Below are 25,507 nucleotides of genomic sequence, written 5' to 3'. Positions count from 1 at the left end.
AGTATTACTGAAGTAAAACCTCTGGATACTTCCTCCTCCTCTCATCTCAGCCTGTACGTCTCCGGGTTCCTTCATTTACAGTAAAATGAGGCCTGAAGGCATCAAACTGTTCAGTATCTCATCAGAAACACAATGTTAGTTAAAGGTCTAATAGGATGTTTGATTTGTCTCTGCATCCAGTGAAGAAAGTCAAACCTATAATGATTTCATGTGATCCTTCAGGCCTGCCGCTCCCTTCTCTCTGAAATAACAAAAGATGAGTCACGAGGAACTAATAACAAAAGACAATGATGAAGCGACATGTGATGGACCTGAACACACCGGGAACATTCAGAAACCTGTTCATCCATCTCTCTGTGCTATTTACACCACCACGACACGCAGCTCACGTCAACCTGCTCTTTAATTAGATGTCTTTAACTCGTCTGTCCGGTTTCATCTTTAATTAAAGCTGCAGGCGGCGATGATCGGGCCCTCGCACCTTCGCACACGTCGTGGTTACTTGTGGTACGCCGGTCGACGCAGCCCTACATTTCTGTGACCATCGGAAACTGCACGCACAAGTTAGACGTTATGTCCTGCGTTGGATTTAGTGGCACAGGAAATGACGGATTGCAAATTTTTCACCACTTCCTGTGTCCACTATGTGGCGCTAAACATCCATTATGTTGCTCATTATCAAGTGTAGACCACACAATGTAAATTTCATGTAAATCAGATGATGTTTGTCACATAACGCTGACTTCCCGCTGATGTCCTCAGGCCTGGACTCTTATGAAGTAGGTCAAGTTTGGGGCAGATTGGACCAAGTCCAGTCGAGTTACAAATTCAATGGCGAATCATGTAAATTCTCCGCCACGCCACGTCAACGCGATTTGAACAACTTTTCATCACAAAAGTCTTTAGATTGTACCGACCAAATCTGAAGTTGATTGCATTAAATCTGTAAGAGGAGTTCGTTAATTTACAGAGCCTGGAAATGGCCAAAAATAAACACAAAACAAATCACACATATTTCAAAATGTCCGACTTCCTGTTGGGTTTAGAGCATGGCCCCAAGAGACTTTTTTATAAGTCTACATATGAGACATGCCCCTACCAGATTTGGTACATCTACGTGAAACGTGCCGCGAGGGCTGCTTAGTCAAAATATTATAGGGGGCGCTAATGGGCGCCCTTGCCACACCCAAACACAGAAAACATATCCGTTAACACATTTTAGCACTTTTAACGAGTGTGTCAAGTTTCGTTTGTTTTTAAGCAACCCTTAAACCCTCAAAAACAACTTCCTGTTTCATGGAGAACAATGCGTCGCCACGGCAACGGCATTTCACGAAAACTCAAAAGCTTCACCGTCTGTTATCATGAAGGTCTTACCATTTTCTAGACCAAATTTGAGGTGGATCTGGTTGGCCTGCTAAGAGTAGTACGCCAAAATATAGCGAATGCAACTTCCTGTTGCCGTTAGGTGGCGCTACTAATTAAAGATTTTATAACAGAAGAACAAGCTGTAAACTGTATTTTTAGACCCGGGGGTCAGCGAGGCCATATTGAAATTGCTATGTTTATTATTCTCCGAAATGAATTGCATTTCTGGGAGGCTAAACATGTTCAGATACGAACAACACTTCTGGTGAAAATTTATATATTTTATGGGTTTCGCATATGGATGTGGCAAAATGTCTCGATAGCGCCCCCTATTGAGTAGCCCCGGCGGGGTGTTTCACCTAGATGTATGAAATTTGGTCGGTTTATGTACCATATTGAGACGTAAAGAAAATCCTATTGGAGGTACTAAACCCAACAGGAAGTCGGCCATTTTTAATTTAAGGTGGTTTTTTTTATAATTTCAAGGCGCTGTACTTTAACGAACTCCTCCTACAGATTTAACCCGATTACCTTCAAATTTGGTCAGTAGTATCTTAAAACCTTTGTGATGAAAAGTTGTTAAAAACAAAGAAAATTTAGAAATAATTTAGATCAGACAAAAATTCTCGCTTGCCTTTCAGGGCTTCCGTATTTTTCTCTAAACTGACTTCAGGAAATAAAGACAGGATGTTAAATAGTCGTCCAGAGCTCAGACTGTTCCGTTCTCTGATTTGACGTCATTACATTTTATTTATGCGTCTCTTCTTGTCCTTAGCTCTCTGTTTGTTCTACTCGTGTTTTCATGCTAATGGGGTCACTGATTTCACCCACAATGCAGTATTTTCTGCATTCATAATTAATAACTCCTCTGTGTGTTTTCTATTGTTTTCCTAAAATCCTTCATGTGCAGCCGCTCGCGTCCTGCCAACTAAGCACCCGTGAAGCAGAAAAAAACTCTTAATGGATTTTCTTGCTCATTTGTGTTTAATAAAATGTGACAGCGTGTCGCCGGGCAGAAACACCTCGACTCAGTCCAGATGTGGGTCATAACTGGAGCAAACACCTGCTCAAAGATCAGGTAAAGAACAGGAAACAACATATATTTGGATTACATTTATTCTGAAAATCACTCAACATATATCTGGATTACATTTATTTTGAAAATCGCTCAATATATATATTTGGATTACATTTATTTTGAAAATCACTGAGCATATATGTGAATTACATTTATTTTGAAAATCACTCAACATATATTTGGATTACATTTATTTTGAAAATCACTAAACATAAATTTGGATTACAGTTATTTTGAAAATCACTCAACATAAATTTGGGTTACATTTATTTTGAAAATCCCTCAACATATATTTGGATTACATTTATTTTGAAAATCACTGAGCATATATTTGGATTACATTTATTTTGAAAATCACTCAACATATATTTGGATTACATTTATTTTGAAAATCACTAAACATAAATTTGGATTATAATTATTTTGAAAATCACTCAACATAAATTTGGGTTACATTTATTTTGAAAATCCCTCATCATATATTTGGATTACATTTATTTTGAAAATCCCTCGACATATATTTGGCACATGAAGAATCCTCTGAACTACAACAAACAATCTTTTTATTACTTTTATCTCTTATCTCCTGTTCGTCTTGTTTCTCGTCACAGAAGCAGTTTGAATTCCCAGATGTGGTCCGGATTAATCCATCAGTGTGACAGCTGTAGTGTCTCAGCACGCCTTCAACAACAAGCACACACACACACCTGATCTTCTTTCTACCAGTGAATCTCAAAGAGGAACTCTCTGAACACGTGAGTTAACGCTGGCTAGCAGCTATTGTTGGCTTGTTTCTTTAACGATGGCTGAAGAGAATCCTAGTTTGTCTCAACATGTGCCGTCACTCACTCTCCAGGATCACCAGAGGTAGTTGAGAACGTTCACATGAACCAACGGGACCGGATTAGCTCAGTAACTCATTAGCGTCTCCTCCCGGTGAAGTCGTCTCCTAGCAGTGAGGAGTGAGGCAGAGGGACCGTGACCTTTATTCTTTCTTTCTTTCTTTCTTTCCTTCGTTCTTTCTTTCTTTCTTTCTTTCGTTCTTTCCTTCGCTCTTTCTTTCTTTCTTTCTTTCCTTCGTTCTTTCTTTCTTTCTTTCCTTCTTTCTTTCTTTCTTTCCTTCGTTCATTCTTTCTTTCTTTCCTTCGTTCTTTCTTTCTTTCTTTCCTTCGTTCTTTCCTTCGCTCTTTCTTTCTTTCTTTCTTTCTTTCATTCTTTCTTTCTTTCTTTCTTTCTTTCCTTCGTTCATTCTTTCTTTCTTTCCTTCGTTCTTTCCTTCGCTCGTTCTTTCTTTCTTTCATTCTTTCGTTCTTTCTTTCTTTCCTTCGTTCTTTCTTTCTTTCCTTCTTCCTTTCTTTCTTTATTTGTTCTTTCTTTCTTTCTTTCTTCTTTATTTCTGTGTCTTTATTCTTTTTTCCTTGATTCTTCCCTTCCTTTGTTCTTTCTTTCTTTCTTTCTTTCATTCTTTCGTTCCATCGTTCTTTCTTTCTTTTTTCTATCCTTCCATCGTTCTTTCTTCTTTCTTTCTTTCTTTCTTTCTTTCTTTCTTTCTTTCTTTCTGGCTCAGTTGAATCAGGATTAGAGTCGACAGGTTTCTTCCTGTCTTTTAGCAGCTCTACGTGTCGTGTGTTTGCAGGTTGAATCAGGTTAATCGACTGAGAGCTTTCAGTGGACAATAATGGATGGATGGGGGGGTAAAATAATGGATGTGTGTGTGTGTGTGTGGGGGGGGGGGGGGTATAATAATGGATGTGTGTGTGGGGGGGGGGGGGGGTATAATAATGGATGTGGGTGTGGGTGGGGGGGGGGGGATAATAATGGAGTAACATGGTAAACACCAGGCTGTTGTGTTCTTTCATGTTTTGTAAGAAAGAAAGAAAGAAACAGAAACATCCATCATCCGCTCGACGTCTGGATTTAAAAGTGGTGTTTGTGTCTTTCGGGGAAAAATATTCATAAACATAATGAATTATAACACGTATGTGTGTGTGTGTGTGTGTGTGTGTGTGTGTGTATCACCCCCTTCTGTGTGGAGTTTGTACGTTCTCCCCGTGTTAGCGTGGGTTTACTCCGGGTGCTCAGGTTTCCTCCCACAGTCCAAAGACATGCAGGTTAGGTTCATTGTTAACTTACAGCCTGTACTGAAATGTGTTTACTATCATAGTTTATGTTGAGGCCTGTGTACACGGAGACAGCAGGGTGGATGGAGATGGGTGGAGCAGTTAAAGGAGCAGTTCACAGTTTCCTCCCTCTGTCCTGCAGCGCCCCCTGCTGGCTGCAGTCCGTCACCAACACACAGCACTACAACAACAGCAGGTGGTGTTTGTTGTCAGTATTGCATACAGTCTGTAGCTGCAGGGTTTCTGTGGGACTGTCACTTTGTGCTCATTTCATTCATTTCAGTTCACTGTATAAAAAGCTGGTAATGTTCAGGTCAAAAGGTCAAACCTGCATCTCCGTCTCATCTTAAGGACCTGACACATGGAGCCCCAGTGTAGCATCACTGGTTAATCACTGGTTCATCACTGGTACCTCACTGGTTCAACACTGGTACAACACTGGTTCATCAGCTCTATTCTGCCCTCTAGTGACATATTCCTCCACTGCATTTAATGAAACTGGTTCAATTATGGATTGGAATATTTTATGGATTAATATTGAGCCTATATGGCTATATCTGTGATCAGCGCCTGTCTGCAGTGGACCAATGGATGTACAGACAATTATCACTTTATTTCAATTATATGTATTTTAGGTCAATCGAACGATTAAAATATTTATTCGCGATTAATCACACATTTGTATCTGTTCAAAATGAACCTTAAAGGGAGATTAGTCAAGTATTTAATCCTCTTATCATCATGGGAGTAGACAAATATGCTGCTTTATGCAAATATATGTATATATTTATTATTGTAAATCAGTTAACAACACAAAACAATGACACATATATATATATACATTTGCATAAAGCTGCATATTTGTCCACTCCCATGTTGATAATAATATTAAATACTTGACAAATCTCCTTTTAAGGTTCATTTTGAACAGATAAAAAATGTGAGATTCATTTGCAATTGATTAACTATGCAAAATGCAAAAATAAAAAATCAATAAATCAATAAATCAATAAATAAAATAATAAAAATAATACATAATACATAAATAAACAAAAGGGAAAATTAAACAGAGTTAATAAATAAAGAAGCAGAAATAGAAAGAAATATATAATATTTATATATAAATAAAGAAGACAATTAAAACTGAAATATCAATTTATGTCACAATTTATCAATTAATTAATGACTACATTTATTTTTAATATTATTTTTGCATATTTATTGAGTCAAGCATTTTAAAATAAATATTAAATTAAAAAAATGCAAAGTAAATAAAAAATAAATGCAAAGATAAATGCAAAAATGACTGGAGACGTAAAAAATAAATGCAAAAAATAAATAAATAAATAAAAATAAATACATAAATAAATAAAAGGGAAAATTAAACAGAGGAGTAAATAAATACAAATAAAAAATGTATATATATATTTATTTATACATACATTTGCGTAAAGCAGCATATTTTTCCACTCCCATGTTGATAAGAGTATTAAATACTTGACAAATCTCCCTTTAAGGTACATTTATAACAGATAAAAAATGTGTGATTAATCATGATTAAATATTTTAATCAATTAAAATAAATGCTAAAAAACATTCATTTAAAAAAATAAATATTAATAATAAAGATACATAAATGTAAAAATGCATAAAATAAATAAATAAATAAATAACTAAAAGGGGAAAATGTATGTATATATATATATATATATATATTTATAAAGCAGCATATTTGTCCACTCCCACATTGCAACATTGTAATGAAATAATAATTAATATATTATTTCATTACAATGTTGCAATGTGTCATTAGTTTTGTTGTAGTCGACCTTTACATATTGTTTTATCTGCTGCTAGTGTGTTGTAGTTGACCTTTACTTATTGTTTTATCTGCCGCTAGTGTGTTGTTGTCGACCTTTACTTATTGTTTTATTTGCTGCTAGTGTGTTGGAGGTACCTTTACTTATTGTTTTATCTGCTGCCTGTGTGTTATAGTCGACCTTTACTTGTTGTTTTATCTGCTGCTAGTGTGTTGAAGTCGACCTTTACTTATTGTTTTATCTGCTGCTAGTGTGTTGTAGTCGACTTTTACTTATGTTTTATCTGCTGCTAATGTGTTGTAGTCGACCTTTACCTATTGTTTTATTTGCTGCTAGGGTGTTGTAGTCGATCTTTACTTATTGTTTTATCTGCTGCTAGTGTGTTGTAGTCAATCTTTTCTTATCGTTTTATCTGCTGCTAGTGTGTTGTAATCAAGCTTTTCTTATTGTTTTATCTGCTGCCAGTGTGTTATAGTCAACCTTTACTTATTGTTTTATCTGCTGCTAGTGTGTTGTAGTCATTCAATTCAATTTATAGTCAACCTTTACTTATTGTTTTATCTGCTGCCAGTGTGTTGTTGAAGATCTTTACTTATTGTTTTATTTGCTGCCAGTGTGTTGTAGTCGATCTTTACTTATTGTTTTATCTGCTGCTAGTGTGTTGTAGTCGACCTTTACTTATTGTTTCATCTGCTGCTAGTGTATTGTAGTCATTCAATTAAATTTATAGTCGACCTTTACTTATTGTTTTATCTGCTGCTAGTGTGTTGTAGTCGACCTTTACTTATTGTTTTATCTGCTGCTGGTGTGTTTTAGTCAATCTTTACTTATTGTTTTATCTGCTGCTAGTGTGTTGTAGTCGACCTTTACTTATTGTTTTATCTGTCGCTAGTGTGTTGTAGTCATTCAATTCAATTCAATTTATAGTCAACCTGTACTTATTGTTTTATCTGCTGCTAGTGTGTTATAGTCGACCTTTACTTGTTGTTTTATCTGCTGCTAGTGTGTTGAAGTCGACCTTTACTTATTGTTTTATCTGCTGCTAGTGTGTTGTAGTCGACTTTTACCTATTGTTTTATTTGCTGCTAATGTGTTGTAGTCGACCTTTACCTATTGTTTTATTTGCTGCTAGGGTGTTGTAGTCGACTTTTACCTATTGTTTTATCTGCTGCTAATGTGTTGTAGTCGACCTTTACCTATTGTTTTATTTGCTGCTAGGGTGTTGTAGTCGATCTTTACTTATTGTTTTATCTGCTGCTAGTGTGTTGTAGTCAATCTTTTCTTATCGTTTTATCTGCTGCTAGTGTGTTGTAATCAAGCTTTTCTTATTGTTTTATCTGCTGCCAGTGTGTTATAGTCAACCTTTACTTATTGTTTTATCTGCTGCTAGTGTGTTGTAGTCATTCAATTCAATTTATAGTCAACCTTTACTTATTGTTTTATCTGCTGCCAGTGTGTTGTTGAAGATCTTTACTTATTGTTTTATTTGCTGCCAGTGTGTTGTAGTCGATCTTTACTTATTGTTTTATCTGCTGCTAGTGTGTTGTAGTCGACCTTTACTTATTGTTTCATCTGCTGCTAGTGTATTGTAGTCATTCAATTCAATTTATAGTCGACCTTTACTTATTGTTTTATCTGCTGCTTGTGGCCGTGTGTCCCACTTTAATGTAGCCCCCTGAACGTCTCTCCTTGCGTGGGCGTGGCCTGCTGCAGGTCACGTGGTCGGACTCTTTGTTGGTTTGATTCAGAGGAGAAAGAAGAGTCCCGGACCGACCGACCGACACACCGACCTCACCCGTCAATCCTCCCCGGCGCACACTCACTGCTCTTCGGCCTGGATGCTGCTGGAAGCCCGCTCTACCTCTACCTGGATCTTTGTTTCGTGTGCAGCCGGTTCGAGTGCTTTGGCAGCGGGGCTGTGTGATGGAGGCTGAGAGCAGACTGTGAGCAGACTGGTGCTGGTGGTGTTGGAGGAGGTGTTGGTGTTGGTGTGGGGGTCGCTGTGTGCAGCCCCAGGCCCTGCTGCTCTGCTCTGATCTGCTTTGTTATCCTGGTCTCGGTGCAGCAGCCTGCAGCCTGCAGCCTGCTGTCTCACCGTGTCCTCCATCCAGCAGCCTGGTCCACCATGAAGAGCCCGCGCACAGGACAGCACGGGGCGCACGTGGAGCTCTTTAGGATTTAACTCATTTCCTGCGACGTGTTTTTGTTTTGAGGATTTTTTTTTTTTTTTTTTGAAGGACGAATCCAGAAAAAAAATCTGTTTTTCTCTCTTTTTATTCTCTTATCTGTCTCTCTATACCTCCACCCATCTATCCATCAGTCCTGCAAGACCTCTATCTATCTATCTATCTATCTATCCATCTATCTATCTCATTCATCTCCTTAAACCTCCATCCATCCCTCTATTCCTCCCCTCAGACCCCCATCCCTCCATCTGTCTCTCCTTATATTCCTCCCTCCCTCCCACCGTCCTCCCTCCATCATGGCTCCTGTGTGCCGGTCCTCCTGGTCCTGGTCCTGGTCCTGGTCCAGCTGCCTGCTGGTTCTGCTGGTCCTCCCCGCCGTCCGGAGCTCGTTCCCCCGCAGCGGAGGCAGTAGTGTGGACTGTGGCCCCGGGAAGGCCTCCGACTGCCCAGGTGAGACTCAACAACATCCTGTTTACACCTGAACTCATCACAGTTCACCTCAGGCTGGTCAGTCTGCAGGTGGAGGTCTGGAGGTAATCTGGCAGGTCATGTAGGGGGTTTGAGGACGCGGAGGTCAGAGGTCACAGTCATTTTTTATCTATTTGACCCCGTCATCTCCTATTGGATGCTTTCGGTGCAGCTGATCACATGATCCAGCTGTTGTGTCATTGACTCATCTTTGTGTTTCTGTTGTCATGACGACCGCAGCAGGATGAAGCTGGGGGTGTTTGATGGAGGCGGAGGCTCATGAACGCTACCCGGTACCCGCTACCCGCCACCCAAACATGACATCATGCCTGGCCATGAACAGGTGATCCGATCACAAGCGGACCCGCTCCACGTTCAGTCAGTTCACAGCTGGCGTTAGAATGCGTCTCCGCTTGTGATCGGATCTCACTTCACCGCTTTATATGCAGATAGACCACAGACTGTTTATAAGAAGTGGACGTGGTCGCCGTGACGTCACCCGTTGTTTTGTGGACCGACGTTTTGAAGCCTCAAGTTTCGCATTTCGGCCGTCTCCATCTTGGTTTTTGTCCGTCAGCGTCCATCCTGGTTTTTGTCCGTCTCCGTCTTGGTTTTTGTCCGTCTCCATCTTGGTTTTTGTCCGTCTCCGTCTTGGTTTTTGTCCGTCTCCGTCTTGGTTTTTGTCCGTCTCCGTCTTGGTTTTTGTCCGTCTCTGTCTTGGTTTTTGTCCGTCTCCGTCTTGGTTTTTGTCCGTGTCCGTCTTGGTTTTTGTCCGTCTCCGTCTTGGTTTTTGTCCGTCCCCGTCTTGGTTTTTGTCCGTCTCCGTCTTGGTTTTTGTCCGTCTCCGTCTTGGTTTTTGTCCGTCTCCGTCTTGGTTTTTGTCCGTGTCCGTCTTGGTTTTTGTCCGTCTCTGTCTTGGTTTTTGTCCGTCCCCGTCTTGGTTTTTGTCCGTCTCCGTCTTGGTTTTTGTCCGTCTCCGTCTTGGTTTTTGTCCGTCTCCGTCTTGGTTTTTGTCCGTCTCCGTCTTGGTTTTTGTCCGTGTCCGTCTTGGTTTTTGTCCGTCTCCGTCTTGGTTTTTGTCCGTCCCCGTCTTGGTTTTTGTCCGTGTCCGTCTTGGTTTTTGTCCGTCTCCGTCTTGGTTTTTGTCCGTCCCCGTCTTGGTTTTTGTCCGTCTCCGTCTTGGTTTTTGTCCGTCTCCGTCTTGGTTTTTGTCCGTGTCCGTCTTGGTTTTTGTCCGTCTCCGTCTTGGTTTTTGTCCGTCCCCGTCTTGGTTTTTGTCCGTCTCCGTCTTGGTTTTTGTCCGTCCCCGTCTTGGTTTTTGTCCGTCTCTGTCTTGGTTTTTGTCCGTCCCCGTCTTGGTTTTTGTCCGTCTCTGTCTTGGTTTTTGTCCGTCCCCGTCTTGGTTTTTGTCCGTCTCTGTCTTGGTTTTTGTCCGTCTCCGTCTTGGTTTTTGTCCGTCCCCGTCTTGGTTTTTGTCCGTCTCTTGGTGCCTTCAAATGAAACTGCTGAGCTTGTGTTTACACACTAAAGGAACTAAACTGTTAACTTTAACTGTGTGGACTCTCTCATGTTTTACACATCTGGTAAGATCTGAAACATCTGGTAGTGAGGGCCAACCTTGAGACAGATGTTAATACCAGGTGTGAACGGGGCCAGTCGTGATTCCTGGGCTGCTACGTTCCTTCCTTCCTTCCTTCCTTCCACCATATTAGTGTTTCCGATCAGTGCAGTCACCATGACAACAGAGACATCACCTGTACAATGTGATCAGAGAGGAGTCGGAGGAGACTGGAGAGGTTTAACCTGCTGAAGCAGACATGTTGCCCACTGAAGTGTGAAGACTATTAAATACTAGACTAACCTCCCTTTGAGGGACATTTAGAACAGATACAACATGTGTGATTAATCACGATTAACTACTTTAATCGATTGACAGCCCTAAAATAAATAAATGAATAGATAAAACATAAATGCAAAAATAAATGAATATATAAATGAATACATGAAAAATAAATAAATAAAACAAATGAATAAATATAAATAAATGCAAAAATAAATGATAATAAATAAATACATTAAAATATATATAAATAAATAAAACATAAATGCAAAAATAAATGAATAAATAAATGGATATATTATAATAATAAATATATTAATTGAAAAAATATTAAAAAATAAAATATATAAATAAAAATAAATAAATAAGGGAATTAATACAAGATAGATAAATAAATAAAGAAGCAAATTAAAACAGAAATATCAATTTATGTCACATTTTATTAATTAATTAATGACTACAGTTATTTTTATATTATTTTGACACATTTATTAATTTATCGAGTCATTTATTCATTTGTTTTTGATTTTGGCAGGTTCAGGCCTCCATACCTGTGAGGGTTTCTGGACAACATCTGTCACTGTTTTGTGTTGTTAATTGATTTATAACAATAAATATATACATACATAAAGCAGCATATTTGTCCACTCCGATGTTGATAAGAGGATTAAATACTGGACTAATCTGACAAAGTGTGTGTTAGTCAGTTGAAGGCCTCCGTGTTGTGTTGCAGCCTGTCAGTGTGTGTTGACCACTCCTCACTTTAACTGGGCTCTATTTCAGGCTTAATTACAGGGAGGAGGAACAGGGCGAGGTTCCATGAGGGAGTACACTGTGTATTTATATGTGTGTGTGTGTTCAGCCTATATGTACAAGTACATCAGACTGGATCCACATCTGCTTTTAAACATCTGGTGATATTCTCAAACCAGCAGTGAGTGAGTCTACTAACTAGTGTCCTGATATCTCTGCTTCCTTTTTTCATTAGTAATAATGTTTATAATGTTAACGTTAACATTATTAACATTATTAAGGCTCAGGCTCTGGGTCATTGTGACGCTGTTTCAATAAGTCGATTGATGGAGAAGATAATCACCACATTGATGACAATAATTGTTAGTTTTTGTCCTGTTATTTTATTTCTCAGTCCAACAAAAAATTATTTTCTTTACAGAATATAAAATAAGTTAAAAATAATAAAAATTTTCCTGCAAATGAACTCTTGATTCCTCAAAAAAGTCTCTACTTCCTCTTCCTTTTTGTCCGTCTCCAGCTTGGTTTTTGTCTGTCTTCATCTTGGTTTTTGGTCGTCTTGGTTTTTGGTCGTCTTCATCTTGGTTTTTGGTCGTCTTGGTTTTTGGCCGTCTCCATCTTGGTTTTTGGTCGTCTTGGTTTTTGTCTGTCTTCATCTTGGTTTTTGGTCGTCTTGGTTTTTGGCCGTCTCCATCTTGGTTTTTGGTCGTCTTGGTTTTTGTCTGTCTCCATCTTGGTTTTTGGTCGTCTTGGTTTTTGGCCGTCTCCATCTTGGTTTTTGGTCGTCTTCATCTTGATTTTTGGTCGTCTCCAGCTTGGTTTTTGGTCGTCTCCAGCTTGGTTTTTGGCCGTCTCCGTCTTGGTTTTTGGTCGTCTTCATCTTGGTTTTTGTCTGTCTTCATCTTGGTTTTTGGTCGTCTTGGTTTTTGGCCGTCTCCATCTTGGTTTTTGTCTGTCTCCATCTTGGTTTTGGTCGTCTCCGTCTTGGTTTTTGGTCGTCTTCATCTTGGTTTTTGTCTGTCTTCATCTTGGTTTTTGGTCGTCTTGGTTTTTGGCCGTCTCCATCTTGGTTTTTGGTCGTCTTCAGCTTGATTTTTGGTCGTCTCCAGCTTGGTTTTGGTCGTCTCCAGCTTGGTTTTTGGTCGTCTCCAGCTTGGTTTTTGGTCGTCTCCAGCTTGGTTTTTGTCTGTCTCCATCTTGGTTTTTGTCTGTCTTCATCTTGGTTTTTGGTCGTCTTGGTTTTTGGCCGTCTCCATCTTGGTTTTTGGTCGTCTCCAGCTTGGTTTTGGTCGTCTCCAGCTTGGTTTTTGGTCGTCTCCAGCTTGGTTTTTGGCCGTCTCCATCTTGGTTTTTGTCTGTCTCCATCTTGGTTTTGGTCGTCTCCGTCTTGGTTTTTGGTCGTCTTCATCTTGGTTTTTGTCTGTCTTCATCTTGGTTTTTGGTCGTCTTGGTTTTTGGTCGTCTTCATCTTGGTTTTTGGTCGTCTCCAGCTTGGTTTTGATCATCTCCAGCTTGGTTTTTGGTCGTCTCCAGCTTGGTTTTGATCGTCTCCAGCTTGGTTTTTGGTCGTCTCCAGCTTGGTTTTTGGTCGTCTCCAGCTTTGTTTTTGTCTGTCTCCATCTTGGTTTTTGTCTGTCTTCATCTTGGTTTTTGGTCGTCTTGGTTTTTGGCCGTCTCCATCTTGGTTTTTGGTCGTCTTCATCTTGATTTTTGGTCGTCTCCAGCTTGGTTTTGGTCGTCTCCAGCTTGGTTTTTGGTCGTCTCCAGCTTGGTTTTTGGCCGTCTCCATCTTGGTTTTTGTCTGTCTCCATCTTGGTTTTGGTCGTCTCCGTCTTGGTTTTTGGTCGTCTCCATCTTGGTTTTTGGCCGTCTCCATCTTGGTTTTTGGTCGTCTTGGTTTTTGGCCGTCTCCATCTTGGTTTTTGGTCGTCTCCATCTTGGTTTTTGGTCGTCTTGGTTTTTGGCCGTCTCCATCTTGGTTTTAGTGACATGAAACTATATATTTGTGTTTTCAGTCTTCAGTAGGAACCAATGGGCTTGTAGCTGAGAGCCGCAGACAGGAAGTCAGTGTTGACAGACGGACCGGCGTGTTGTTGGTTTGAGTCTGAACAGGAGATTTTCTGTTTGTTTTATTGATCACTTAAACGTTTAGTTCTCTGATCTAAAATCCAAACGCTGATCATGAAGACCTGTCCTGACAGCGTGGCTTTATGTTGTTTTATTTTCGGATCTAAAGGATGAAATCTTTGTGATTTCTATTTTCAGAAGATCTGAACTTGCCTACTTTAGCTCCGTCACAGATGTTCTCCACATTCAGACACACCACTCTGCCTCTGTTTCTCGGTTTGTCCTCTACGAGCTCGTGACTGGTTCTGTTCTCTGAAACAGCAACAATATACCTAATAACAGCCTAACAATAGAGCTCATCTATACAGCACTGACATCAGGAGAAATGAAGCATTAATACTGCGTATGACGCTGTTGAGCCAATCATTATCACCACAGGGGAAAGTCCTTCACCGTGACCGCCCTAATAGATCGGCCCCATTGATACCGGATCGGATATCGGTGCATCTCTAATCTCAGTTTGGGGAAGATCACTTCCTGTTCCAACGTGACACAAAGCCAGCTCCATCCAGAAATGGTTGTCCCGGTTCAGTGTGGAAGAACTTCAGGTGTCCACATACTTTTGTCCGTGTAGTGAGGCTTTCAGTCGGCGCTGGACGGAGGTTGGAAGAGACAGACGAGGAGCGAGATAATGAGGTCATCAGAGCGTGAGAGGTTAGTCAGTCCTCGCTTCGCTGATCTCCGGAGGATGGAAACATTCTTCCTCTTCAGTTTGTCTTCATCACCGACTGGCCTCAGATCAGCTTCAGCTCACCACACTGCTTCTGATAAAACTCTCCTTCGTCAGCTTTAATTCAACTCGTTACCAGCTGATACAATGTTCTTACAGAATCCCCTAGGTCTAGTTTATCCCTTATGTATCAGGACTTTGTTAACTTTAACGTTGAGATGTCGTTCGTAGTCGTGTCACAGTTCACTGACTCATCAGAGTCCTGAACCAGTGACCTGATCAGAGTCCTGAACCAGTGACCTGATCAGCGCCTGAGATCCGGCTCACAACTCAGAGACTTTCTCACGCTCGGAGCCGGAGAGGTTTGAAACTCCTCGGTCCGCTTCATAATGGAGGTCTGAGTCTTCATCAGTCTGCAACACACTTTAATCCGCTGCTAGGTTCAGAAACAGCCAACGTGATCTAGTAATACAACCTCACCCTATACTAGTACAACCTCATACTATACTAGTAGTACAACCTCATACTATACTAGTACAACCTCATACTATACTAGTACAACCTCATACTATACTAGTAGTACAACCTCATACTATACTAGATAAATAGCTAAATCTACCAAAGTACCAGGATGTCGTACTGATTTGGAATAAATCTCCAGTCTGCATCGGACCAGTCTACCTCACCTACTGTATCCCACAATGCAAAGTGTTGGACCGCTACAAGCTATGGTTTCAACAACAGAAGCCAGAAATGGCTCAGTAGTATGCAGTATGTACTGTATACTGTATACTGTATACTGTATACTGTATACTGTATACTGTATACTGAATACTGAATACTGAATACTGCGTTGGTCAGTAGTACGTAGTAGGATGGTAGACGGTGGATTGTGGATGATGGTGGATGGTAGACGGTGGATGTTGGATGGTAGATGGTAGATGTTGGATGGTAGATGGTAGCTGTTGGATGGTGGATGTTGGATGGTAGATGTTGGATGGTAGATGGTAGCTGTTGGATGGTAGATGGTAGACGTTGGATGGTGGATGTTGGATGGTAGATGGTAGATGGTGGATGGTGGATGTTGGATGGTAGACGGTGGATGTTGGATGGTGGATGTTGGATGGTAGACGGTGGATGGTGGTGGATGGTGGATGGTAGACGGTGGATGGTGGATGGTGTTTAGTGCTGCCGGTGGTTAAACGGAGGCTTTACTCTCTAGAGCTCCCCTCAGAGACTCGCTGACGGTCTCTGCAGACCTCCCGACTCTGTAAACAAGCTGTAACCGGCTGGTGATGCAACCAATGGCTGTCAGGTGAGATGTTAGTAACTATAGCAACCGGACATTATTGAAAAGCCGTGGCTTGTGTGTCAGGTGGAGATGTTTAAATGTTTTCCAGCATTAACTACTAACCCTGTAGGCCTCACACTGCCGCTGATCAGTTACCAAATCATCCATCAGTCTTTAGATTGATGTCTTTACTTTCAGGCAGACACCAGGGCTGGGAAAACAATCAATTCACCTGTGTATCCTGATTTCTAAATAGAAGTTTTAATACCAGAATCGATATATCTGCTTCATTTGAGTCTATGTGGAGGTAGAAGGAAGTTGCCGCTTTTATTGTGGTAGTCTGAGTACCGTGACGTCATATCCGTTCTGTATCTGTCAAAGTAAGAAAACATTATGTTACAGGATAAACAATAAACCGTATAAATCAATCAGCTCATCAATAACGTTTACAGAAACGGGACTACATGTCGACGTCAGCAGTGATGTCATCAAACATAACAACAGAGCAGAGAAGCATCCTGGGAACACAGTGTTTCTGTTATTTTGTCCACCCCCTCAGCAGCCTCTCTGTGTGTCAGCAGGTTGTTCTGGCTGCCTCAGCACTCCGAAGTATTTACTAATGACAGAGGAAGCGGGGGTCACGACCCCTGTAATTACCAGCTCTAATTGGCTAGCCTGCGGCCGGACGACCAATCAGCTGCCATCAGGAAATTACTACCCTGGATAATAGTGTGTGCGTGTGTGTGTGCGCACGTGCGCGTGCTCGTGTTTCCCACACTGTACTGGTGTGTTGGTTGTTTTTCATCTCTGACCTGTCGGGTCTCCAGAGGATAAACCTCAGTGACTCTGGTGATCCTTTGATTGGAAATCCATCGCTGCCTTTTATGTCCGTTTATTCATGATATCATGATGTCATCAGGACGTCATGATGTCATCAGGACGTGTCGTCACACTCAATCTGACAATATGTGTATCATGTGTGTTCAGATCTGACTCAGAGTCCTTTCTGTCCTTCTGTCTTTCTTTCTTTCTTTCGTTGAGTTTTTTTCTGTCTTTTTTTCTTCCTTTCTTTCGTTGGTACCGATGGATTCATCAGGTTGTTCTAGTTTCGTATGATACCAGTGTCTTCACTCTAGCTATATAACTGAGATAACAACGTGTTAAAGAAGTCAGCGGCGTTAAAGAGAATTTGATGATGACTGTTTTGTTATTTTTTTCAGATCTGTCCGAGAAGAAGAGCGACCTGCGAGTTTGTGACGCCGGGACGTGTCGCTTCGGAGGAAGCTGCCGCGAGAACGGAGCCGACATCAAGTGCGTCTGCCAGTTCCATGTGAGTCACACCTGATGGTTTACCTGTTGGTTGAGTCTCACCTGATGGTTTACCTGTTGGCTGAGTCTCACCTGATGGTTTACCTGTTGGTTGAGTCTCACCTGATGGTGTACCTGCTGGCTGAGTCTCACCTGATGGTTTACCTGTTGGCTCAGTCTCACCTGATGGTTTACCTGTTGGCTCAGTCTCACCTGATGGTTTACCTGTTGGTTGAGTCACACCTGATGGTTTACCTGTTGGTTGAGCCACACACCTGATGGTTTACCTGTTGGTTGAGTCACACCTGATGGTTTACCTGTTGGTTGAGTCACACCTGATGGTTTACCTGTTGGTTGAGCCACACACCTGATGGTTTACCTGTTGGCTGAGTTTCACCTGATGGTTTACCTGTTGGCTGAGCCACACACCTGATGGTTTACCTGTTGCCTCAGTCTCACCTGATGGTTTACCTGTTGGCTGAGCCACACACCTGATGGTTTACCTGTTGGCTGAGTCTCACCTGATGGTTTACCTGTTGGCTGAGTCTCACCTGATGGTTTACCTGTTGGCTCAGTCTCACCTGATGGTTTACCTGTTGGCTCAGTCTCACATGATGGTTTACCTGTTGGCTGAGTCACACACCTGATGGTTTACCTGTTGGCTGAGTCTCACCTGATGGTTTACCTGTTGGCTCAGTCTCACCTGATGGTTTACCTGTTGGCTGAGCCACACACCTGATGGTTTACCTGTTGGCTCAGTCTCACCTGATGGTTTACCTGTTGGCTCAGTCTCACCTGATGGTTTACCTGTTGGCTGAGCCACACACCTGATGGTTTACCTGTTGGCTCAGTCTCACCTGATGGTTTACCTGTTCTCACCTGTAGGCCGGGCGGCTTCATATTCACACCGACTGATTACAAACAAACCAAGATGAGTGAACAGGAAGTTATTGATTGGACAGTTTGGTGATGTCATCTACGTCTACAAGGAATCAGATTCTGCTGACTGACCCGATGTGCTTATTGATCCTCTGCAGTCACATATGAGGAAATACAAAGGGAAAATCATGCAGAAATAAATATATAGATAAATACATACAATTTAATAATGAATAAATACATTTTAAAATATACTTTAAATAAATACAACATAAATCCATAAATAAATCCATACGATTTAATAATTAATAAATACATTTTAAAATATACTTAAAAGAAATAAATACATACAATTTAATAATGAATACATTGATTTTAAAATATGCTTCAAATAAATAAATACAATTTAATAATGAATAAATACATTTTAAAATATACTTAAAGTAAATAAACAATAAATAAAATAATAACAAAATAATACTTTAATCTCTCCGATTGAACTTTTTTTACACTATTATTTTTTCCCAATTCGACAAAACCGTGTTAACATTACGATTAACAGCAGTGGAAGAGGGAAGAAGATGATTCCAACCTTTTAACGGTGGTGTCCCTTCACTGACTCTAAACCCATTTTATGAATTATTATTATTATTGTTGTTTTATTGTGTGTGTGTTGCAGTGTCATAAGAAGTACGTCCCGGTGTGCGGCTCTAACGGAGACACGTACCAGAACGAGTGTTTCCTGAGGAGAGCCGCCTGCAAGAAGCAGAGAGCGATCAGCATCATGTCAGAGGGACCCTGTTACCACGGTAACGCACACGTTACGTTCTGACAGGAGATTATGAATAAAGGATCAATGAGAGCAGCATGAAGGCGACTTCTATCACGAAATAGAAGTTATAGGAAAATATAATGTTATTTAATTGTATTGTTTATTTATGAAGGGACGGCGCCCAATTAACCCTTTAATAACCGAGGTCGTTGTTTACATGATCCTATTTAAATGAATCTAAAATAAAAATCATAAGAACTAGACCATTCATTCTTTATGCATCAGAAAGCTATGATTTCTGTCTTTCACATCAAATAGACTATATATGTATATACTATATATCTATATTTATTTATTGATAACATCATAACATGTCTGTGTGTCTGTCTCTGTCAGACGGTGCTTCAGGATCTGGTGATGGAGGTAAACTGATTCATATTTTACCTGATTTGTTGAAAACTACAAATAATAATAATAATAATAATGGTAATAATGATAATGATAATAATAATAGTAGTAGTAATAATAATAATAATAATAATAGAAATTATAATGGTAATAATAATAATTATAATAATAATAATAGTAGTAGTAGTAGTAGTAATAATAATAATAATGATGATAATAATAATAATAATGGTAATAGTAATATTTATAATGATAATAATAATAGTAATAATATTGTTGACAATAGTAATAATAATAATAATGATAAAAATAGTAATAATAATGATGATAATAATAATAATGATGATAATAATATTAATAATGATGATAATAGTAATAATGATAGAATGATAGTAGTAATATTAATAAAGGTAGGGATCATGTTGTAGTGATGTTCTGTGTCTCTGCAGACGATGAGGGATCTGGTCGCGGGAAAAAGGCTTCGAAATGTGGAAACTGCAAGTTTGGAGCCGAATGTGACGAAGACTCTGAAGATATGCTGTTAGTACACACACGCACGCACACACGTATACACACACACACGTATACACACACACGTATACACAACCACACACACCAGAACCGTCTCATTCGTGTTGGTACATGTAATCATTGTAAATGTCTTTTATTTTGAAAGGTACATGTTTAACTGCTGAAACATCACTCTGAGGGCGCGTTGACTGACGCCTTGTGTAAATGTGTGTGCGTGCGTGTTTCCAGCTGCATGTGTAACATCGTGTGTAACGGCCACAACGACAACCCGGTGTGCGGCGGCAACGGCGTGACCTACGACACGCCCTGCCACGTCCGAGAGGCGTCCTGCCTCAAACAGCTCAAGATCGACATCAAACACGTGGGGCGTTGCCAAGGTAACCTTCTCTCTTTCTTTCTTTTCTTTTTCTTGAGATGATTAATTATCATCTCATTGTTATTAATGATGGGTATTATGAAGAAGATTAAATGTGAAAAACATATAAACATCTTTTTTAAATATCTTTTTTCTTCTTCTGTGGTTTCAGATAAGAGTAGGAAGGACGACAGCATGAAGACCAAACCAGACATCTACAGTAAGACCCTCCCCATCAGTGTGTCTCCCTAACAGCCAATCAGAAACCAGAGTCTTTCTTCTTTGTTTGTCCTCCAGCTGTGTCCAAGGCTGGTGAGGGGGAGGGCTTCGTGGACAGCCCCGCCCCCTGTCCCGAAGACTACGCCCAGTTCTGTGAACACGGCCAGTGTGAGATGAGACACAACCTGCCCACCTGCAGGTAACTCCTCCCCCTTCTGTCCTCAACCAATCACAGTCCTTCACAGGGACCAGAAACCTGGGGTTGTTTAATGCATGTCGAAATAATTTTATGAAAAAAAGGTTATAGTATAGTAAAGTCATAGTAAAAGTCATAGTATAGTAGAAGTCATAGTATAGTATAGTATAGTCATAGTATAGTATAGTCATAGTATAGTATAGTCATAGTATAGTATAGTATAGTCATAGTATAGTATAGTCATAGTATAGTAAAGTCATAGTATAGTATAGTCATAGTATAGTATAGTCAAGTCATAGTATAGTAGAAGTCATAGTATAGTATAGTCATAGTATAGTATAGTCATAGTATAGTATAGTCATAGTATAGTATAGTCATAGTATAGTATAGTATAGTCATAGTATAGTCATAGTATAGTATAGTCATAGTATAGTATAGTATAGTCATAGTATAGTCATAGTATAGTATAGTCATAGTATAGTAAAGTCATAGTATAGTATAGTCATAGTATAGTATAGTCAAGTCATAGTATAGTAGAAGTCATAGTATAGTATAGTCATAGTATAGTATAGTCATAGTATAGTATAGTTATAGTATAGTAAAGTCATAGTATAGTCATAGTATAGTATAGTCATAGTATAGTATAGTATAGTATAGTCATAGTATAGTCATAGTATAGTATAGTATAGTCATAGTATAGTATAGTATAGTCATAGTATAGTATAGTCATAGTAAAGTCATAGTATAGTATAGTCAAGTCATAGTATAGTAGAAGTCATAGTATAGTATAGTCATAGTATAGTATAGTCATAGTATAGTATAGTCATAGTATAGTAAAGCCATAGTATAGTATAGTATAGTATAGTCATAGTATAGTCATAGTATAGTATAGTCATAGTATAGTATAGTAAAGTCATAGTATAGTAAAGTCATAGTATAGTATAGTCATAGTATAGTAAAGTCATAGTATAGTATAGTATGCCAGTAGTTTAGTAATACTTCACCTGGGTGAATAACACCAGTGTGTTTCTGTGTGTCTCAGGTGTGAAGCGGCCTACGGGGGTCCTCAGTGTGATCAGCTCCTGGACTTCAACATCCTGTACGTGGTCCCCAGTGGTCAGAAGCTTCACTACGTCCTCATCGCCGCCATCATCGGAGCCGTTCAGATCGCCATCATCGTAGCTGTTGTCATGTGCTTCACCAGGTACTCCTTTAGGCTTTAATCAGTAAACTGTTTGAGCAGACAAACACCGTGCGTTGCTGCATGTTGTTGACGTGTACTTCCTGTCGTGTCCTGCAGGAGGTGCAACAAAACGAAGCGTGGGCGGCGGCAGAAGCAGCACCTCGGTCACTTCCCTTCAGGGACGTCCTCCAGGATGATGTAGCTGCTCTCACTTTCTTTTCTCTCTCGTGTTTTTACGAAATACAACAAGTCTACATTTTTCGTACCACAGACTGACGACATTTTTGATATCTCGACTTTTTGGTGCCTCATTTTTTTCCCTTTTTTAAAAAAAATATTTTTTTGAATTCCTTAAGGGGCCTTATTTTTTAAGATTTTCCTTCATGTTTGATTTCTTTTTTTTTTTTTTTTTTTACCAGATGATTATGTTTCCCATCAGGCGGAGCCGAGACGTACAGTTTGGTTTGTGTTAGTGGTGACGCTGCCGTCCTCTCAGACTCTGAAACACTCTGAAACACTCTGAAAACTGTGGATCCTTCGGCAGGAAACAGACATCATTGATCTGATTGTATCTTCACTTTGAGACCGTCCACACACAGACTGGGTCTTCTGGTTTTGACCCTGTGGGACGCAGACTGATTACATTGTCTTAATGTTGACCTTTAAATACGACATGTTTGGGTTTTAAATCATCTACCATTTAAATATTTGATGTAAAAATTCAAAAACATAAATTAATCCAGCTGCAGTAATTGGACAAATCAAGTCTCTTTGGTAGCACAGAATACAGTTTTTAGCCAAAAATTGTAAATTCTGTAAATTTGTGAGGGACGAATTTTTCAAAGTAAAATGTTATAAATTACAAAATCAGTATTTTTTAAATTTCAACATGAAGTATTTTACTAATGATTCAACATCACCGTTATGTATTCAGTTGTTTATGAGATTATTATTTTCCCGGTTAGAACACGCTTCACAATGCAACACAACACTACAGATTAAGTTGTTTTTTCTGATAACTTTTTACAGTGTGCCGCTGTGCCGTGATGTCATAGTTAAAGGTTAAAGGTCGGTTTCTTCCTCCTGTGTAATAAAAGCCTTCATACTCCAGGGGGCGCTCTGTACCAGGACTACAGGATGATCAGGGACTGCTGAAGCCCTCTTTGGGTATTGTTGCTCATGTAAACTCACTTCTGACGTTTTGTGTTTCGCTGCGTCTCACAGGGTCCAAAATAAGCTTTCATGTGAAATCAGGTAAACTTTATTTTACTTTTTGTTTTTTGTATTTGTTACGATGAGACGCACCTGAAAACCAAAATGCTGTTTTTTCTACTGCTTAAAAAAGATGAAACGGTACAAGCTGACGTGTACAGGTTGGTGTTATTATTATTTGATTGCTTCATTCCGGAAATGGATTCCAATGTTATTTTACGTGTTTCGACAAGATAATTTAAATGACTGTTTTTGGTTGAGTTTCTTCTTTTTATATATATATATATATATATATATATATATATATATATATAATTTGTAACGATGGTACGAAGTGTCCGTGTTGGTGGTTTTATTGTGGTAGAAGGAGTAGACTCAAGAAGCTGGGAGGTTCCCTGAAGTATCGCTGCTCTGAGATCACATCTCTCTGAAGCTGTGGTCTCGTGATGCTCGAGGGAATCCAGCCTGATCTGAGCGTAGCCGTTGCGTACTGCATGAACCAGTGGAGTTGTTGTTTAGAGATGTGCTGTAGTTGAACTAGAATTAAATTATGATGTTTGAAACCAACGTGTCATCGCTGTGATCTGTTCACTCAGTTCCTTTTCTCACACTGACGGCAGGTTCTTATTGGATGGAGCTTTAAGGAGTCTAAATTAGAAACGTTGACGTTGAAGCACGTTCAGATGGAAAAAACACGATTAATGGCGCCTTCAAATGAAACCCGTGAGCTCGTGTTTAGAATATGGGAAGTCGTGAAGAACGCCGCTGCTCAGCAACGGCGATATTAACGTTACTGTCGGCGTCTAGAAGCTACAGAGGCTAACGGTTTAGCACGCTAGAAAGGAGATGACATAATGTAGTAAATGTAAAGACATAACGAGAGGAAGAAGATGAGGCCGTCGGAATATCAACACTTTCCTCTGACAGATTATAAAACTACCAAGAAAAACAATATACGACTAAAATTACAATATATTATTATTATACATCACATGGACTCTACTGGTGAACACGGTGAACGCCGGCACATCTGAAGGCTCCATATGACCAGTTAGCTCGCTCGCACGAAGTCCGTAACGTTCTTTGAGTTCAGTTGGACTATTTCTTTGCTTCCGTTGTCTTCGTATCATGAAGGCGAACTACTGTATATGTTAATGTTTACCGTTAATGTTCGCATTCGAACGAGTGAATTTAACTTCACTGGCAGGAAGCTCATTTTCAACATCTTACATTCAACACAATGCAAAAATTGCCATTTATTATTTAGGGAAATATATGTGTATGTGCGTATGAATTAATAATGGAAGTGATGAAAATGAACGTGAATTGAAAAATAGAGTGATGAATTGTCAATTGAGTTGATAAACTTGATTTACGTTATTTGAAACAGCGTTGATCAGATAATCAACGGTCGATCCCGACTCACGTTTATCGTTTACAGTTCGCAATTTTTGTTACTTCCACCCAAAATGCCAATTATTATATATTTATTCTTTTTTTTAGGGCCCTAGACATATGATATTCATGGGGGCGGGACGTGACGAATTAACAACACGATAATAATCTCCTGCGGATATTTCGCATCAAAACTTTTCATACCGGTAGCGATGTGAATTTGCGCCAGCTGCAGCACTTATTCAACAAACGTTTTTGAATAGATTCGCGTCAGCTCGTTGATGATGAATTCAACATCATTCTCTATTTTATTAAGTTTGTGAATTTGCCTCTGGTAAAGCAGTGTATATATCTGGAGCTTTTATTGTGAAAGATAAGAGGGGAAGGCGTGGATCTGGTCCGCTCTGCCTTTGTCGAGGTTGAAAGGAGTAATAAAGTTTGTTGTTGTTTTATAATCCTCATAAATATTGGCGCAACTCATAACCGTCGGCTAGACAACGTGATTGGTTGATGCCTAACCTGCATGTCTTTGGCCTGTGGGGGGAAACCTGAGCACCCGGAGAAAACCCACGCTAACACGGGGAGAACATGCAAACGCCACACAGAACGGCCCCAAGCCGGGTTTGAACCTGCGACCCTCTGGTCTTAAATAGTCTTAAATTAAAATGTGAATCTGAAGAAACCCTGTTTGATCAGGTGTTTCCTGATCTGGATCATTTTTAACAACTGTCATTTTAAGGTTGCCCTGAGCCTCGTTACTGTTGATGACACGACACGGAGCAGTGAAGTTGAATCATAATCAAAGACTGCTGCTCACACTGATTAAACACAAGTGAATGGTACTATTGCAGGTGACATGAGGATGTGGACAGGAGAAATGGAGCCGACCTCAGCCTCCTGCAGGCAGACATGCAGCAGCTGCTTGATGAAGGTGTGATGATGTGATCAAATGAACCAGATGAAGCTCCAGTGAAGCTCCGACTGTTACCTGACATCAACACAGTTTTACAGAATTACACTTCTTCAGATATGAATCATGTTTCATTAAGAAGATATTTGGGTGTTTCTGCAACTATGAGCATTTAAAGGCCCGGCAATAACATTTTGTAAAATGTGGAAAATTTGCAGTGCAATGCTTAATAAATATAAACACAGTGTTATTACACGGCTGTGTTGATTACTCCATTCTGATTGGTCAATCACGGCGTTCGTCAATAACAGACCGTTGCTACGTATAATAGACCGATGCTACGTATAACAGACCGATGCTACGTATAACAGACCGATGCTACGTATAACAGACCGTTGCTATGTATAACAGACCGTTG

General features: G+C 39.9%; 2 protein-coding genes across 3 annotated transcripts in view; one reads left to right on the top strand and one right to left on the bottom strand.

Annotated features, from left to right (window-relative positions):
• Positions 1-25,507, bottom strand: part of LOC119480982 (NACHT, LRR and PYD domains-containing protein 12-like) — a 705,305-nt gene that overhangs the window by 541,248 nt on the left and 138,550 nt on the right. The window lies entirely within an intron of this gene.
• LOC119480990 (tomoregulin-1-like) lies at positions 8,100-23,351 on the top strand. Of its 2 annotated transcripts, none has more exons than XM_037757667.1 (10): positions 8,100-9,022; positions 16,942-17,051; positions 18,588-18,717; positions 19,077-19,103; positions 19,538-19,628; positions 19,848-19,996; positions 20,147-20,194; positions 20,272-20,392; positions 21,432-21,593; positions 21,690-23,351. In XM_037757667.1, exons 1-10 carry the CDS (start codon positions 8,869-8,871, stop codon positions 21,772-21,774), a joined length of 1,077 nt encoding a protein of 358 aa, XP_037613595.1. In that variant the 5' UTR covers positions 8,100-8,868; the 3' UTR covers positions 21,775-23,351. The 2 variants fall into 2 exon arrangements, with proteins under 2 accessions (XP_037613595.1, XP_037613596.1); XM_037757668.1 differs by lacking the exon at positions 8,100-9,022 and adding an exon at positions 16,777-16,817.

The sequence above is a fragment of the Sebastes umbrosus genome, chromosome 21 (assembly GCF_015220745.1).
Source record: "Sebastes umbrosus isolate fSebUmb1 chromosome 21, fSebUmb1.pri, whole genome shotgun sequence".
In the NCBI taxonomy this organism is placed as follows: Eukaryota; Metazoa; Chordata; class Actinopteri; order Perciformes; family Sebastidae; genus Sebastes; species Sebastes umbrosus.
Note: the sequence above shows the minus strand (reverse complement) of the source record. Positions and strands in the feature narration are given on the sequence as shown.